The sequence below is a fragment of the Apium graveolens genome, chromosome 8, assembly GCF_009905375.1.
Source record: "Apium graveolens cultivar Ventura chromosome 8, ASM990537v1, whole genome shotgun sequence".
Classification (NCBI taxonomy): Eukaryota; Viridiplantae; Streptophyta; class Magnoliopsida; order Apiales; family Apiaceae; genus Apium; species Apium graveolens.
In genome coordinates, this window is record NC_133654.1 from 263,984,822 (window position 1) to 264,002,014 (window position 17,193).

A 17,193-nucleotide genomic window follows, 5' to 3' on the forward strand; every position below is an offset into this window, starting at 1 on the left:
TTATATCTTTTAATAATATGATAAGTTGTATTCGTAGTTTAGTAGGATAAATATACTATATTTAGTAGTAATTTAATAATTTAGTAGTTTATTAGATATATAACACTATTTATCTATTTTTGTAATAATCAAAATTAGGGAATTATCGTTGAACCAAACCGTTGAACCAAATTATCTCTATTCCGGCTATTATAATATAGTATAGATCTATTTATCGATATTAGTAACCTGGTTCGGTTCAGTTCGGTTTTTATCTTTTCGTTTGGAACATATAACCGAAACAGAATCTTTTAAATCAATTCAATTTTTGTTTCGGTTTCGATTTTATTCAAACCAATTTTATCCGAGTTTATCCAATTTCGATTTGATTTCGGTTTTACTCTGATTCTCGGCACTACCTTAAACAACCTACTGCCCACATGCCTGTGAAAGAATAAAAGTGCAGTTTCCTTAAAATATTTGTGGCACGAGGATAAGATTCAAAAAAGATACTGTATATTACGTGCCCGTTTGGGAAATCTTAAAATAAGTAATTTATAACTTAAAATGATTAAGTGCGAAATAAGTGATAAGTTGATAAATACTTATAAGTTCTATAAGTGTTTGGATAAATTTACTTATAAGTCAGAATTTTTTTTACTTAAATGAATTAAAACAAATAATTATTAAATATAATTATCTTAGTTCATAAATCTTAAATTATAAAATATTTAAAAATTTATATTTTAAAATCAAAACTTAAGAAAAAAGTGAAAAAATGAAAATAAGTTGGAAAAAAGTACGTCACTGCCAACTTTTAACTTATCAGCTTATAAGTTGTAAATTGGACTTATAAGTTGGGGGTGGCTTATAAGTAGCGTGCCAAACAGGCCCTATATTATAGATAGAGATCGAGACATTATTATTATAATATTATCTCTGGGAGAATTTTACATTTCGGCATTGATTAAGATAGCTTTCTTGGAATTGCTGCATGCAATAGTCCACTGCCACCTGTCTACCTTGGCTTGTTTTTTCAATTTAAAATTATTGTTAAGAAAACTAATAAATGTAATAAAAAAAATTTAGGACATGTATTAAGATAGTTCTATACTACTTGAAATTCAATTTTTCAATTTTTTTTTCTTAACTTTTCTTTTTTTTTAAATAACTGAATTATGTGATATATAAATTTTATCTGAAATATATATCTTCAAAATTCATAGTTTTAATGTAAAAGTCAAGTTTCACGACATATGAAGCCGTATATGTACAATTTATACCTGTCATTACACAACTTGCTTAGCCAATTTTTTTTTAAATTTTTGTAATAATATTCCATGCTTATCCTATGCAGGTTTTCTTCGTAATTATCCTCGTTATCTTACGCAATTTTTATTTTTTACGGAAGGGTAATGAAATTATTGTTTAATAATATTTTTCTTAATATTCTTTTTTGTAAAATATTTTTTTATATAACTATACTTTCTATTTTATTTTATTGAAATTACAGTTTTATAATATTTTTTATTATAAATTTTTACTTTTTATTTCTCTTAAAATACGTGACAAATAGTGAGAAACGATAATTGAAAGGGAAAGAGACGGGAGTACATATATAGAATTTAAAATTACTGAATATTAATAACTGATAAGGAAAAAATGGATTTTTTTAGTAATATTCTGACAAAAGTATTTGATCATATCAAATAAGTAACATTAATGCAAATCCTTAAAAATGATATCTACTTTAATTAGATTTTATGAGATTTTAACATTCATTCCACCTGTACACAATAAATTGTTTATTACCAGAATAGAGTGTAGAAACCCGTCCAAGTACATTAAAAAAACAAGAACATAAACATAACTATTTTTTGTGGTCATATAAATCACGCCATTTACTACACGTGATTTGTCAAGTACACAAGAAGTTTGTTCATGTGTATTAAGAAGCAGGGGTTGGACGAGGATTTGGAATTCTAGGGAGAAAAGAGAAGGTAAAGATTGTTACTTTGGTAGAGAGATTAGGGAGAGATTGAGAGAGAGAGGAAGAGGAAAGATGAGTGAGAAGATTAATGGATGCTGCAAGAAGGGACCTGGATATGCAACTCCGCTTGATGCCATGGCTGGTCCTAAGGAATCTCTTATCTATGTTACTTGCATTTATACTGGTATACAATCTCTCTCTCTCTCTCTCTCTCTCTCTGTGTGCCTATCTCTCTCTCTCTCTCTCTCTCTGTCTGTCTCTCTGTGCCTCTCTCTCTCTCTCTCTGTCCCCTCCCTCTCCCCCTCTCCCTCCCTCTCTCTCTCTCTCTCTCTCTCTCTCTCTCCCTCTCTCTCTCTCTCTCTATATATATATCTCCCTCCCTCCCTCCCTCTCTCTCCCCCCCTCTCCCGGGTGTCAAGAAATTTTAAAATATTACTTTTAAGTGTCTTTTGATTTGATTTTGTGCTGTTGAGTACTGATCTGATGGTAAGAATGTTTGTCATCTCTTGCTTGAGTATAATTGTACAAATTAACGTTTAAAATGATTTGTTTTTTGCAGCAAGTACTGATCTTTTGACTACTGCACTTGTTAAGTAGTACATGAATTAACTAGTAGTATTAGTTTGACCCAAATCAGATTTCAATTTGGAATTCATATTTTAAGGAGGAATATAATTTCTTTTGTATTCATGCTAACTGATTGACTTTTAATAGGACTGTTTTAAAGTTAATGATATTCTTGTAGGCTTAGTTGTATCTGGTCTTAGGCTAGTGGATGTATAGTATTTCTCTGGTTTTGATACCCAGATTATCTGAAATTTTTGTATGCGAGATTTAATTTTTTATGAACATTCCTGCATAGCAAGTCTTAAGTTCATTGCATATTGTTCCCTCTTGGTGGAAATAAGGGGAAATAATTGAATCTTTATGAGCAATACATGAACTAAACACTTTAAACATGAGAAGTAGAAGTTCGAGTGCTATTGTGAATGTATTATGGCAGCATTATGTATTTGAACATGTTCAAAAAGTCTTCCTGGTTTCACTTTATAGGAACAGGAAAAGAGAAGCCTGATTACCTTGGTACAGTAGATGTGGATCCTAGCTCAAAAACTTATTCCCAAGTCATTCACAGGCTCCCCATGCCTAATATAGGAGATGAACTACATCATTCTGGATGGAATTCATGCAGCTCTTGCTTTGGAGATCCGACTGCTGCCAGACGGTTTCTTGTCTTGCCTTCACTTGTGTAAGAAACTAGATTTTTGCCTCTAATTGCATTCCTGTTTCAGCCTTCCTAGTTGCTACTGATGTTAGTATGATCTGGTTATGTTTAATAAAGATCAACTGTGTCAGATGATATAGAGAATGAATATTAAGTTGTCAGTCATAGGTATTCTTGTCTACCATAAGTTTAAAGTTATACTTTTTTACTAGTTTTTGCTGTTACTTATTAGCCTTCTAGCAACTGATTGAGCCTTTTGTTACCACCAGCAGCAGTATTTCTGAAGGTTGAATTAGTTTTCTAAAACTTAATATTTTGAAGAATTTTGAATTCATAGAAAATGTGGTTGCGATTTATTCACATTGCTTACTAACTGCGATTTCCTACAGAATTTTAAGGCGTCTTGCATTTAACGCATACTCCCAATTTTTCATACTGTATCTGAACTCAGTGGTTACTGGTTAGATTGTCCTTAGTATTGTCTGAGCCCTTTTTTTGCTTTTCTTTGCTTTAGACTACATATACACTTACTTTTGGGTAAATCATGCCTCAGAAAATGATTGCATTTTCTGTCATTTCTTCAGGTCCGGTCGCATATATGCCGTTGACACAGCAAAAGATCCACGGGCTCCAACTTTGCATAAAGCAGTTGAGCCAGAGGACATCTTGGTGAAAACTGGATTAGCTTATCCCCACACAGCTCATTGCCTTGCTAATGGTGATATAATGGTATCATGCCTCGGAGATAAGGATGGTAATGCCAATGGACTTGGATTTCTTTTGCTCGACTCAGATTTTAATGTGAAAGGAAGGTAAGCATACTGAATAACTAATTTTTTTCCTCTTTGACTTGGCTCTTCCAGTAAAGTTTAAACTGTACATTGTGCTATTCTTAGACTAAACATATGTAGGTAGTGATGTTATTTAATAACATAAAAAACAATCTCATATTAAGAAACCACATATTGTATGATTAAATCAACATGTCGTCATATGCTGAAAGTATCAACTTTCATTTTGCTCATCAGGTGGGAGAAGGAAGGACAAAACCCAAATTTTGGTTATGATTTCTGGTACCAACCGAGACATGGGACTATGATTAGCACATCATGGGGAGCCCCGGCTGCTTTCACCAAAGGCTTCAACCTGCAACATGTTTCTGATGGTTTATATGGTCGCCATTTGCACGTTTATAGCTGGCCTGGGGGTGAAATTAAGCAGACAATTGATCTTGGGTCTGAAGGGCTTCTTCCCTTGGAGGTGGGTGTATTAAATTTTGTCTTCATTTTCCCATATTATAACTCACCCTGCCTTTATATTAGGTACATATTCTCCATCTCCCAACTCCTATATTTACTCGAATGACTAACACTACTGCTTGTGAATTGGTTAACAGATAAGGTTCCTGCATGACCCATCTAAGGATACAGGGTATGTTGGATGTGCTTTAACAAGCAACATGATACGCTTTTCGAAGACTGCAGATGGTTCATGGGGCCATGAGGCAAGCTCAGTTCCTTTAGATTCGTTTTTCTTCTTCGTTGAGAAATAGAATGCACGAGTTTACTAAAATTATTTTATTCTCCTTTCAGGTTGCAATATCAGTGAAATCACTGAAGGTACAGAACTGGATTCTTCCTGAGATGCCTGGGCTAATAACTGACTTCCTGATTTCTCTTGATGATCGATTTCTCTACTTTGTGAATTGGCTTCATGGAGATATTAGGCAATACAATATTGAGGATCCTAAGAATCCTGTACTGGCCGGCCAAGTTTGGGTCGGAGGTCTTATTCAGAAAGGAAGCCCTGTAGTTGTCGAGGCTGAAGATGGTAGCACTTACCAAGTTGAGGTTCCAGAGGTCAAGGTATGCACATTCCAGTCTCATCTTGTTGAAACAGAAGATAAGTTAACTAAAGTCTTACACGGGCTTCCATTAGTACATGTCAATCCATTACAATGGAGCTCATGCCGCTGTTTATTACCAGCTTCTGAGCAACACACACACACAGACGCAGACACTCACATTGTGTCCTCTTTCAGTATATCTTATAGTAACAAGCTCTTTAGTTACTTTGTTTCTCATAAGCGTTGCAACACCAAAATTCCCAGCCCCGCCATAACTATATGGCAATTCATTATAATGAAGCTCATGCCATTGTTTAACCTTGTAAAACTAAATAGTAATTTTCCTCTCTTTATAATGTAGGGAAACCGATTGAGAGGCGGACCTCAGATGATTCAGCTGAGTTTAGATGGGAAGCGGCTTTATGCCACAAACTCGCTCTTCAGCCAATGGGACAAGCAGTTCTATCCGGAGGTCATAGAAAAAGGATCCCACATATTACAGATCGACGTGGACACTGAGAAGGGTGGTCTGAAGATAAACCCCGATTTTTTCGTTGACTTTGGAAAGGAACCTGACGGTCCTTCCTTGGCACATGAGATGAGATATCCTGGTGGTGACTGCACCTCAGACATTTGGATTTAAGTTTCTTGTTTCTTTTCATTAATAAGACTCAACTTCTGGTTTGATCCTTGATGTATCACTGATAAGTGGCTGTGGATCATAATATGTAATTCGAATGTTACATTTAATACATCTGTTTTACATATTTATTTCTTCTCGCAAATAATCTTCCAAACCTTGGGCACCGTCTCAGCATATAGCAAGTAAACACTTGATCATACTTACAGTAGATGTTTGACCATCGAAAATTCGAGGTCCATGCTATGTTACAACAATTATAGCAGAAACTATGTTTGAATTTGTGTGGAAATTAGAGAAATTACTGAATGCAATCACTAAAACAAAATAAGTTCTTCACTCTATTGAACATTATGAAATGTTAGGTGGAGTGCGGTTCCTTTAGTTGTTAAGACTCTTCTAGTGGGTCTTCCACTACAGCACTAAGTAACATTTGAAATGAAACACAAGTTAATAAATTGCAATACTCTCTTTTTTTATGTTTGCAAAAGCCAAATCAACTAGTAAATATGAGAAGAAATACCAACAACACTGCTCTGTGCTTCTTTCTAGTCCTTACAACTCTGCTGTGTTCAATCAAACCTTTTTCAGGCATGATCTTTGCTGCAAACTCTTCGTTAGACGAATCGTCTAGGGAGTTCAACGGAAGCTTGGAGAGTTTGAATATAGAGGAAGATATAAGCCTGAGGAGGTTTCTTGAAACAAAGAAATATATATCACCAGGGGCTTTGAAGAGAGATCAGCCTGTTTGCAATGGTGGTGGCAGAGGTGAATCTTACTCGAAAAGTGATGGTTGTCTTCCTCCACAGTCTCATCCTTATACCAGAGGTTGCTCGAAATACTATCGTTGTCGTAGTGATTCATGATTTCCTATTTCAATTATCTTCACCATATATAAGCTTGACTTTGTTGTAATATTGTTCTTGCATTGTTTCTTAGCAATGACAGAAACACTCATGTTCTCCATTTTTGGTCTGTGTGCTTCTCCAAGTACTGGTGTGACCTGCAAATAGACTCGAAATGCAATCTATGTAGCTATTTCAGATCATTGGCAACTATACAATGAGTTGGTCTGTTAACATACTATTCTACTAGTACATCTTTGCTAACATTAAGAAATTCATTAATTTCTGATTTTAGTTAATCTTGGTTAATTTTCCAGTCATTCTCCTCAGCTGGAATCTACACTTTAACTGTAATTCAGAGTGACAGTCGACCAAACTGCAATGTTGTAAAGCATAATAACGTCCCATAGATTCATTTTTCTATTTTTTCATCATTAACTTCAGTTTAAGAAAACCTACTACAACTAAAATACTAGAATACTAATTGCAGACTAGTAGTAATTATAAGGAGTTTAGCAGATAAATGGCTGTCAATACGGAATAACATTTTATTAGAGTAACGAATGATATATAGGAATGGCTTGATACATAATCTCAGACGACAGCTTAACTAACCTAGAGGCAGCAATAGTTTTTGGCTGTGGAAGGCAAATTCCTCGAGCATTTTAGGCTTTGCAGAACGTATCACAGACAATTCGGAGTCTGCAAAATTTCTGAAACATGTTCCAATCCATTTCTCTATAGTTGCAGACACTGAAATAAAGAAACATTGTTATACAGTTTTAGCATATATAGATATTCTTGAATTGATCGATAAGATACACAGGATCGGGTTTACCTGACAACCATAGAATGATAAAATCAACTGTTCTGCACTTGAAGACACATGACATAATATTACATTGTGATATTTAAAACAGCTGCACAAGTGCATAAATATCTACATTTCTATGTCCTTAACTGGGATAGCTAAAGAGATAATCAACAGGAATTTTAACAGAAATGAAAGTATATATGAACTGATAAATATTTTTATGTAATTTTAAATTTTTTTAAAGAACAAAAATTCTACAATATTCCTTTATTACATTCACATAATAATCCAGGCCCAACACAACTGATGACAATAATTATTATTAGTCGAGGTGGTCCTTTGGCCTAAGAGACAGGAACATTGCAGCATAATGCCGGAGTTTTTGGTCACTGCTGGTGCTTGCACCATCACTGCCACCACCATTTACTGCGATACGATTCACATGATCACCTCTAGTCCTCAGCAAGTATCGCCTCCATGCAAATTGGATATTGACAGCAGCCCAAGACCTCCAATTAGATGAGTAATACCTTGTTTTGTACTTAAGTTTGCCTCTTAAGAATGTGTAACGAAAATGATTTGTTATATATTGAAGCTGATCAGAATCAAGACCATACGCCTCAACAGGCTCCACACAAGAAAATGTGGCCGATGAAGGCGGGAAACGATCCACAAAAGGCATACGAAGGCACCAGGGAACAAGTTCATCTCCTATGAAGCCACCAGGTTCAATTGAAGTGGTCGTTACCATGCCCTTTGTGATATTTTGACTTCTCATAACAGTACCACTTACAATGAACACCATACGCTGTACTGGTTCACCTTCTTTCAGAATCTGTGAATGTTATACATTAATAAAGATATTACAAACTGGATTGATCATATTGGTTAAATATTTTTTTAGTGGATCACCTTTTCATCTTTAGAGTAGACCATGGGTTTAACCCGGTCACAGATGTGGTCAAGGATCAGGTCATCCAAGTTGTCAAACAGCGGTACCTGCAATATCAAAAGGGAGTCCTTTATTGATATATAACGGTACACAAATCCATCTCAGAATTGTGCCAGGTAACAGTTCACAAGTATATAGTTAGAAATAAGAAATGAACAAACTCCAACTATCAGGGACTGTAAGGCCTGGAGACATCTATCACAAGTGTGATTAAGTAGGAAAGGCTAATTGTTAAGACGCGCCACTCATATTAAATTTGCATATATGTTCATTTTAACGTTATTGTCATGAATATGCGTTTTATGCAAAAAGAGAAAGAAATAGTACAGTTACATAATGCATAAGATAGATTGAATCATTTCAATTCACAAGACTTGCGCATTGCGCAGTTGCAATCATGTGAAGTAAAAAAAGCGCACAAGCCCATTGATCAACCAATCTTGCACTTGTAATATCTAGCATTTCTTCTTTTATACAGTTAGATTTCTTAAGAACTTGTCTTCTGTCAGTAATAAAACAGACCAATACAATGTCTTCACATTCAACTTCCGTAAGATGATATTATACTGAATGATTAAAGGATACTAGCATGATCACTGTTCTAGGTCTTAAACTGATTATATTTCTGTCATCCTTAGACTACCTTGAATTCTCTAAAAAGAGAAAGAATTTAATGTTATTTTGATTACTGAATTTGTTACTTATAAAGCTCATAGACCAGGCCTAACCTTTCTCACCAAGTCCAAGCAGAGAAAACGCTTGATATCTCTTCTCAATCCATCAGGAAAATCTTGAATGAGTTTCATCTCATCTTGGCCTCCCATGGTTTTCCATCTTTCGTGTTCATAATAACGGACTCTTCGCTTCAGCTCTGGTGGTAGTTGTCTTCGTCTCATCCACCAGTCCATGTCTCTATATCTGAATTGCATTTGTCTCCGTCTAGGCGTCACAGAATGAAAAAACACCTAGATAATATTCTCTAATTAGTAGTCCAGTCCCATATAGTCAACTTAAATTCTGTAATAAATTTCTTTTACATTGTCAACACAAAGAAAGGAGTAGTCTATTTTAATCTTGAATACGATCACCTGTATATTCCCAATTAGAGAGGTAAAAAGTGCTAAGCCTGCCAACACCATGATTATGGTGAAAATTACTTCAATTGACTGGCTCGTAGGTGTCAAATTACTTCCCATAGTGCTATAAACATAAAACCATACAGAGTTAATGAAGGAAAACAAAACTAATTACCCGAAACCATATGTATAATGTATGTTCTAATATACCTGAGAGCCATGAGTCCCCAGAGATTGGAATAGAGAAGTTTTACCATGTTAGAATTCTTAACAATGAGAGGCAGAGCAAAGGCATAGTTTCCATAGGGAAAATCTCCACCTTGGTCCATGCAGGTTGTGAAATTGGCCTTCATCGCGGAGTTCTCAACACACGGATTTTTATAACTGCTGTAACAAATCTCACTTGGACAAGTCCAAGCAAGTGCACTGCATTCTTTGCTTTCATGACATTGTTTCTTTAAGCACTCTGCTATACGTTGCATCGATAGTATATACCAGAACCCCCCTGACACCTAATTTTTCATGATACATCACATTGTACAACATTTAAGAATCTAGTTCCAACTTCCAAGTCCTTACACTTACTTAATCAACAGTTAGCAGAAACACTAAACAAATAGTACAAATGAAATTAATTTCATAAAGAGGAAGCTGCAGGCATTTACATACATGTGAGGCGAGGAAGTAAGCAATGAGATTGAGGATTAAACCCCACCAAGCAGTGCCGAAAATGTAGCCTGTAACCTTCTTCACTCCTCGCATTAGATAGAAGCTGTGATACAGCTTAGGAAAAAATTGCAGCAAGAAGATTATCTGAGTTACAGTCATTACATCTTCTACCTTTTGCTCTCTTAGCAGTTTTGGCAACATTAACCAGTACAGAGCCTGCAGTTTACAAACAAAATCAGTAACTACATTTGTTAATTCAACTTTTCTGTAAAAGTATCACCAAACATTTTTATTCCGTAAAAAAAATTGCCGAAATAAATAATTTAAATCCTGAAAAGGGCCTTCCTCTAACGTTCCACGTAAACACGTCTAAGAGATAAGAAGCAAAGTGTCTTTAATGCTACAGATAAAGCAAGAATCAAGGTTTAAAATTTGGATCATCTGCATCACTGCTTGTAACTCGAAAAATACAATTTGTCACCTAAATTCCAAATTTAGCTAATTTTAGTCCATTTTCTTCGGCCCCACAATCAGTTTGTAAAATTGACTATTACTCCTATTTACTACTCCCTCCGTCCCAATCTATGTTTCCTCTTTTAACTTTCGGTACTGTTTACGGTAAACGATTGACTACTAATTTACGTCTAATCTATAATATCAAACATAGTTATGAGTGATCTTGTTGGATTCGTATTTATTAGTACTTTAATACAGTGAAATTTTTATATTTAATACTAATACAAATTTAAAGATATTAACGATCAAAAGTGTGTATTCGCAAACGTGTCCAACACAAAGAGGAAACGTTTTTAGGGAGGCAGGGAGTAATATAAACTAATTTTGTAAAAAAGTATTATTAAAATCATATATTTCCTCTGTCCCACCGAATTCGCCAATATACTTTTCTTGTAATCGAATTGACTAAATTCTGATAAAATCACATATATTAAATCAATTAAAAAACTTATATTATTCAAAAATTACATATATTTTAAAATTTTCGATCAAAAATTAATTAATTTGACTATCTAATATAATGAATTCGGGATAGATCGAGCATTTAGTGGGGTAAAAATTTTCAAAAATTATTTAATTTAATGCGACAAAATCAAGAAATTAGATATACAAAATCCAAAAAAGACCGTAAATGCCAAATGTAAGCCAACCAACTATTGGTCTCTCTTGTATCCTTGCGGGAGGTTAAGAGTTGACCTCTTTTGAGAGTTTTGAGAGTGTCCGTGTGTTATCAATTAGCGAAAAAAAACTTACTTGCGGGACCGGAAATATGACATACAAGTCGAACCAAAAGCCTTTAACCGACCCAACATAGTGCTTCACGACGGCGCGTGCATCCCACACCAACTCTCCGTTACCAACATTCAATGACTCCTTGGACACGTAAGCAAGCCTGAACTTTAACCAGAGATTCATCACATGAAACGCATCGACGCATGTGCGCAACAAGGTGGCAAATAGTAACATAGTGCCATCAATATATATGCACGGGTTGGGACCGGGACTAGATGTTATGGCAAACAAAAATAAAGGGTCGATGGCTAAGGATGCGCCACGAGACAACACGAAAAATCGGTTTAACCATTTTATATTTCGGGTTCGGGGATCGTAGACGTGGTTCGATGCACCGGGTATTGCAATGCACCTGAATTAAAATGTAACAACTCGAATTAAATTAATTTCATCGAAAATCTCAAAAATCTCGAAAATTATTGAGTACTAATATATTTTACTGAAATTTAAACTGAAACTCGAACTCGAAACCGAACAGAAGAGAATCTTACCTGTGCATGTTCATTGCAAAGGGGAGAGGAAAATGAAGCTTTGAGAAATGTACACACATATATGAAATTTGGTTATGTTTTTATGAGGGGTAGAATGGAGAATGTGGTTGATAGCTTTATATAAATTAAGATGCTATTTTGACATAATATTTTGTTTTTTACAAATTCTTTTAAGATAGTATATATCTAATTTGGTACTTTACACGTCAATTTATCTGATGTATGAATCTTCTTTTTATGTCATTATTTAGTTATGAACATAGACATAAAATGAGTTCGGGTACAAAATTTGTTACATTTTCGAATTATGATTTTTTTCAAGTGTCGTGTTTTTAAATTATACTTCCCCAGTCCTATCCAATTGTTATCGTTTCTGAGAATGTCCGACACGCATCGTTTCTGAAAGAGTGTCGATACGCATTTTAAGATGAATGTAAAGTATAGTTTTATAATTTTTTTTTTCAAAATTTTCTTTTTTTGAATAAAAATAGAATGTTTAATTTTTTATTCAGATTTTTTTTTAAAGTTAAAGAACTATACTTTATATTCATCTTAAAATACGTGTCGAACACTCTTCTACGATGACAATTGGGAGGGACAGGGAGTAAAAGACTAAACAATTATCATATAGAAATACTAATACTAAGGCTCCGTTTATGCGTCAGAAAATAACTTATATCTGAAAATTTTAACTTCTAAAAAAATATTTTTTAAAAATCAAACAAACATATACTCCCTCCGTCCCCCTCAATTCTTTATATTGGGGGACGGGGGTTCGACACACACTTTAATGCTCTTATTACATGTAGTTGCATAATTTTTATTTTTTAATTTTTTTCTTCTAAATAATAATATAATGTTTAAATTTTTATACAAAAAAAAAATTTTAAAAATAAATTACGGAGATATACTTTATAGTTGTCTTAAAATGCGTGTAAAGCATGTGAAAAAAACTGTAAAGAAATGAGAGAGACGGAGGTAGTAAAAATTATTTCTCCGACAAAATAATGCCGAAAATTTGAAATAAAAAATTCAGGAAAAACAAACAAAGAAGCCAACAAATCCCAATAATGCCGAAAATTTAAAGTGACAAATTTTGTTTTAGGCTAGCATAGTCGCTAATTTGTTATCGATGGTGCTGGGGTGACAATTTCGGGTTTTGGGTCGGGTTGGATGTACCTGATTTTTTTTAGTCTGACCCGAACCCGACCCGACCCGAAACGGGTTCAAAAATTGTGACACGAACCCGACCTGGTAGGTACCCGAGTAACCCGAAATTGACCTGTTTGACCCGAAATAACCCAAAATTTAGAAAAAATTAATAAAATTAAAATTAAAAAAATTAATTTACATCATTACAAAACTAAAATGTTATGCCAAATTAATATAAAAAATAAAAATTTAATAAAACACAATATTACAAATAATTTATAAAATATAACCTACCATTTATATACATATATAATATATATTAATTATTTAAATAAACAGGTCGGGTTCGGGTATTTCGGGTCAACCCGAAAATGACCCGATTTTTTTGGGTAAATTTTTATCCAACCCGAACCCGACCCGAAAGTCAAAATCCTCAATCCTAATTCGTATTTTGCGGGTTGGGTTCGTGTCGGGTTTCAGGTCATGTCTGATTTTGGAACCCCTACGTGGTGGTACACCACAAAACTGGTTACAAAATTTCGCACAAATGACCGGGCAAATGAGGGGAAGTTTTAAGGGTCAAGGAAAAGATTAACCTATTTTTCAAATAAAATTAATAAAAATGACCCGGCAAATGAGGGGAAGTAATTGTACTTGTACACTTATGTGTGTTCATTTAGAGAAACATAATCAAATGTGACACATACAAAACACATTTGAGAACTCTTAGATTCAGATCATATTTGTCAATGATATACTACTTGCAACTTCTAACATGATAATTAGAAAAGGTTATCCGGGTATGTTTAATCGGTGCTGGTCTCGTCTATATGCATAAAATTTTCGAGATTTAACATTTGAATGCAGGAGATCACGTCCCCCGTTTGATTTTTTGTTGTTAGGATTATTAATATATTCATGAATTTTCTCGTAACTCACTTGTTCATATAATATAATCTGTACCACAAATCCACATTGAGATTTTAAACATGTTGCTACTTTACATATCTGAAGAGAGTGACAGGTTGGTTGTCATTGCGTTATATTTGTTGTTATCAGAAATCATGATTTCACATATATGAAAGCTTGAAATGTAGAAGATGAAGTTTATTAATGGAATCTTGTTCAATAAGCAAGTAAACTATACAAACTGTGATATTGTATTTGTTAACTGAAAAATGTACAACTCTAACAAACTAATGAGTGAGAGAGACTCTTAAATAATGATCTAACACCTATCAGCACCACTACTTTCTACAGCTGGCATAACTAACTTTTTGTTACTGATGTAAGCTTGTTACTTAGCTGGCAGCTTGCGTGGATCTGTTATATTATCATCCCCCCTCAAGTGAGGAAGTGTGAACAAGTTGAGTACTCCTAGCTTGGACAAATGATATGTCATTAAACAAGAGAGAATTGCCTTAGTGAACAAATCTACAGGCTGATCCTTGGAAGCCACATGAGAAGTAACGATCATACCCTTTTGTAATTTTTCTCTAACTATATGACAATCTATCTCAATGTGTTTTGTCCTTTCGTGAAAGACTGGATTGACAGCTATGTGAAGTGCAGAACGATTATCACAATATAGAGCTACATGCTTTAAGCCTTGGATTCCAAGTTCAGAAAATAATGAAAGTAACCAAGTTACTTCACAACAGACATCTGCAAGGGCCCTGTACTCTGCTTCTGCAGAGGATCTTGATACTGTTTGCTGCTTTTTAGATTTCCATGATATCAGAGAATCACCTAAGGTAACACAGTAGCCTGTTAAAGACTGTCGAGTAAGAGGGCAGCCTCCCCAGTCAGCATGTGCATATGCTTTGAGCTGCAAAGGACTGGTTGCTGACAGAAGAACACCTTGTCCAACAGTGTGTTTCAAGTATTTAACAACTTTCAAAGCAGCATCCATGTGACACTGTCGTGGGGAAGCGATAAATTGAGAAAGCACATGGACAGAATATGAGAGATCTGGTCGTGTGATAGTAAGGTAGATTAATCTACCAACTAGTCTTCTATAAGGAGCAGGATTGAATAAGAATGGTGAGGTAACATCACTGAGAAGAGTGTGATTCTGTTCCATGGGAAGTGTTGCAATACGAACATTTTCATAACCAACATCTTTAATAATATCCAATGTATACTTTCGCTGATTAAGATAAATTCCTTTGTCAGATCGGGCTGCTTCAATGCCTAAAAAATATTTAATAGGACCCAGATCTTTAATTTTAAAATGACTGGCCAAATGAGATTTAATAAGACTGATATGTTGTTGATGATTTCCAACAACCAATATGTCATCCACGTAGACCAGAATTGCTAGAAAACTTTGAGACTTCATAAGAACAAATAGGCTATGATCAGAGTCTGCTTGTTTGAAACCATAGTTCAAGAGAACTGATCTGAACTTGATAAACCATTTATGAGGAGATTGTTTCAGACCATAAAGGGATTTTATCAATCTGCATACCAGAGGAATAGAAGAATGATAATGTGCAAACTTTGCAGGAATAGTGTAGCCTTGAGGTATTGCCATATATAACTCCTCCTCTAAGTCACCATATAAAAATGCATTAGTGACATTGAGTTGAGTGACTGACCAGTTACTAACAGCTGCTAAAGAGAGTAAAACACGCACAGTAGTCATCTTTGCCACCGGTGCAAAAGTGTCAAAATAATCCAATCCTTCTGTCTGTGTAAACCCACGAGCCACAAGTCTTGCTTTATACCTTTCCACGGTTCCATCTTGATTAAACTTGACTTTATATAACCATTTACAACTAACAACTTTCTTGCCATATGAAAGTGGTACTATTTTCCAAGTATTGTTAGCTTCTAGAGCAGCCAACTCTGTGGCCATGGCTGTACACCAAAACGAATGTTGACAAGCAATCTTATAAGATGTTGGTTCAGGGACATGAGTGACATTTGCTATAAAAGATTGATATGAAGGAGAAAAACGATCAATAGTCTGACACAAGTTAACATGGGGAACACCAACATAGTCTTTAAACTTTGCTGGGACAGTTTTAACTCGAGACGGTCTAGTGTTAGCAGGTATGTGTGATACAATAGGAGTGATAGGAGTCTGAAGAGGAGTAGATGTAGTTGCGGAAAATGTACATGTTCAGTGAATGAAAAACTTGACAAATTTTGCAAAAGTACAAAGCTATGTCAGTTTCTGATGGGTTTAAGTGATCAATATACTCCTATCAGAGGTCACCTCCTATTAATGACTCCTGTGCCTACATTGAGTGCTGCTTATAGTATTTTGATGCAAGAAGAGAACCAGAGAGAATGTATTTCTGGTAATTCTTCAGCTGATTCCATGGCTTTAGCTGTGAAACACGCCAATGGTAATTATGGTAACAGATTCTCTAAGAACTCAAAGCAGAAAATAAGTGCTGATAACTATCAAATGTGTGAAGTGTGTCATATGACATGACACAACAAGGAAAAGTGCTTTTGTGTTCATGGATACCCTGAATGGCACATGTTATATGAAAAACCTAAACCTAAGCCAAAGATTCAAGGTTATAAGGCTGCTGCTAATATCAAGAATGCTCATGCTTTCAATGTGACCTCAGATGTCAATGAAGGATCAGAAGTTAATGACTCTACTACAACTACCGGTGCTCTAACTGGTTTCTCTAATGCTCAATGTCAACAGCTTATGCACATGATTCAGTCTAGCCTCAAGGACCTCTCATCAAATGCAAGCAATTCAGGACAGAGCACTGCTGTTGGTTGTTCTGCTATTGGTCAAACTCATCTAGCTGGTAATGTTTTACATTTTGTGTGTCACACAAATCACACCCAATTGTTAGACTGTAATAAGTGGATCCTTGATTCAGGAGCCACTGATCATATCACTCCACACTTGCACTTATTGACTAATGTGCAATCTGTTAACTCTATCTTGCATCTTCCTAATGGTCACTCCACAACTGTCACTCATACTGGCACTGTATCTCTTCACTCAAATATAGTTCTTACTGATGTACTCTATGTGCCCAGTTTTAATTATAATTTGTTATCAGTTCCCAAACTCACTAAACTCTCTTCCTGTGATATCTTTTTCACCAAAGATGTTTGTTTTGTTCAGGACCATATCTTGAAGAAGACCATTGAGATTGGTGAACTTCAAGACGGTCTTTATCTTCTGAATCAATCTGTCTCCAAGTCTCCTAAAGTTGTGTCTAGCTG

At 35.0% G+C, this 17,193-nt stretch overlaps 2 protein-coding genes across 2 annotated transcripts; one reads left to right on the forward strand and one right to left on the reverse strand.

Annotated features, from left to right (window-relative positions):
* Positions 1-1,819: 1,819 nt before the first annotated feature.
* Positions 1,820-5,811, forward strand: LOC141677500 (selenium-binding protein 1-like). Its single transcript, XM_074483467.1, has 7 exons — positions 1,820-2,153; positions 3,023-3,218; positions 3,779-4,006; positions 4,223-4,454; positions 4,591-4,698; positions 4,787-5,059; positions 5,402-5,811. The coding sequence occupies exons 1-7, from the start codon at positions 2,042-2,044 to the stop codon at positions 5,681-5,683; spliced, it is 1,431 nt and encodes a 476-aa protein (XP_074339568.1). The 5' UTR covers positions 1,820-2,041; the 3' UTR covers positions 5,684-5,811.
* A 1,780-nt stretch (positions 5,812-7,591) lies between these two features.
* LOC141676609 (cyclic nucleotide-gated ion channel 2-like) lies at positions 7,592-11,965 on the reverse strand. Its single transcript, XM_074482297.1, has 8 exons — positions 11,836-11,965; positions 11,306-11,696; positions 10,037-10,252; positions 9,578-9,879; positions 9,380-9,491; positions 9,020-9,256; positions 8,252-8,338; positions 7,592-8,174 (listed from the first exon to the last, which is right to left on the reverse strand). Exons 1-8 carry the CDS (start codon positions 11,892-11,894, stop codon positions 7,662-7,664), a joined length of 1,917 nt encoding a protein of 638 aa, XP_074338398.1. The 5' UTR covers positions 11,895-11,965; the 3' UTR covers positions 7,592-7,661.
* Between the last annotated feature and the right edge of the window lie 5,228 nt (positions 11,966-17,193).

Coding starts and splice junctions, on each gene's coding strand:
- LOC141677500 (XM_074483467.1), top strand. CDS start 2,042: ATGAGTGAGAAGATTAATGGATGCTGCAAGAAGGGACCTGGATATGCA. Junction 4,699..4,786: donor ATGGTTCATGGGGCCATGAG/GCAAGCTCAGTT, acceptor TTCTCCTTTCAG/GTTGCAATATCAGTGAAATC. Junction 5,060..5,401: donor TTGAGGTTCCAGAGGTCAAG/GTATGCACATTC, acceptor TTTATAATGTAG/GGAAACCGATTGAGAGGCGG.
- LOC141676609 (XM_074482297.1), bottom strand. CDS start 11,894: ATGTGTGTACATTTCTCAAAGCTTCATTTTCCTCTCCCCTTTGCAATG. Junction 9,880..10,036: donor CTTACTTCCTCGCCTCACAT/GTATGTAAATGC, acceptor ATGAAAAATTAG/GTGTCAGGGGGGTTCTGGTA. Junction 8,175..8,251: donor TCTACTCTAAAGATGAAAAG/GTGATCCACTAA, acceptor TAACATTCACAG/ATTCTGAAAGAAGGTGAACC.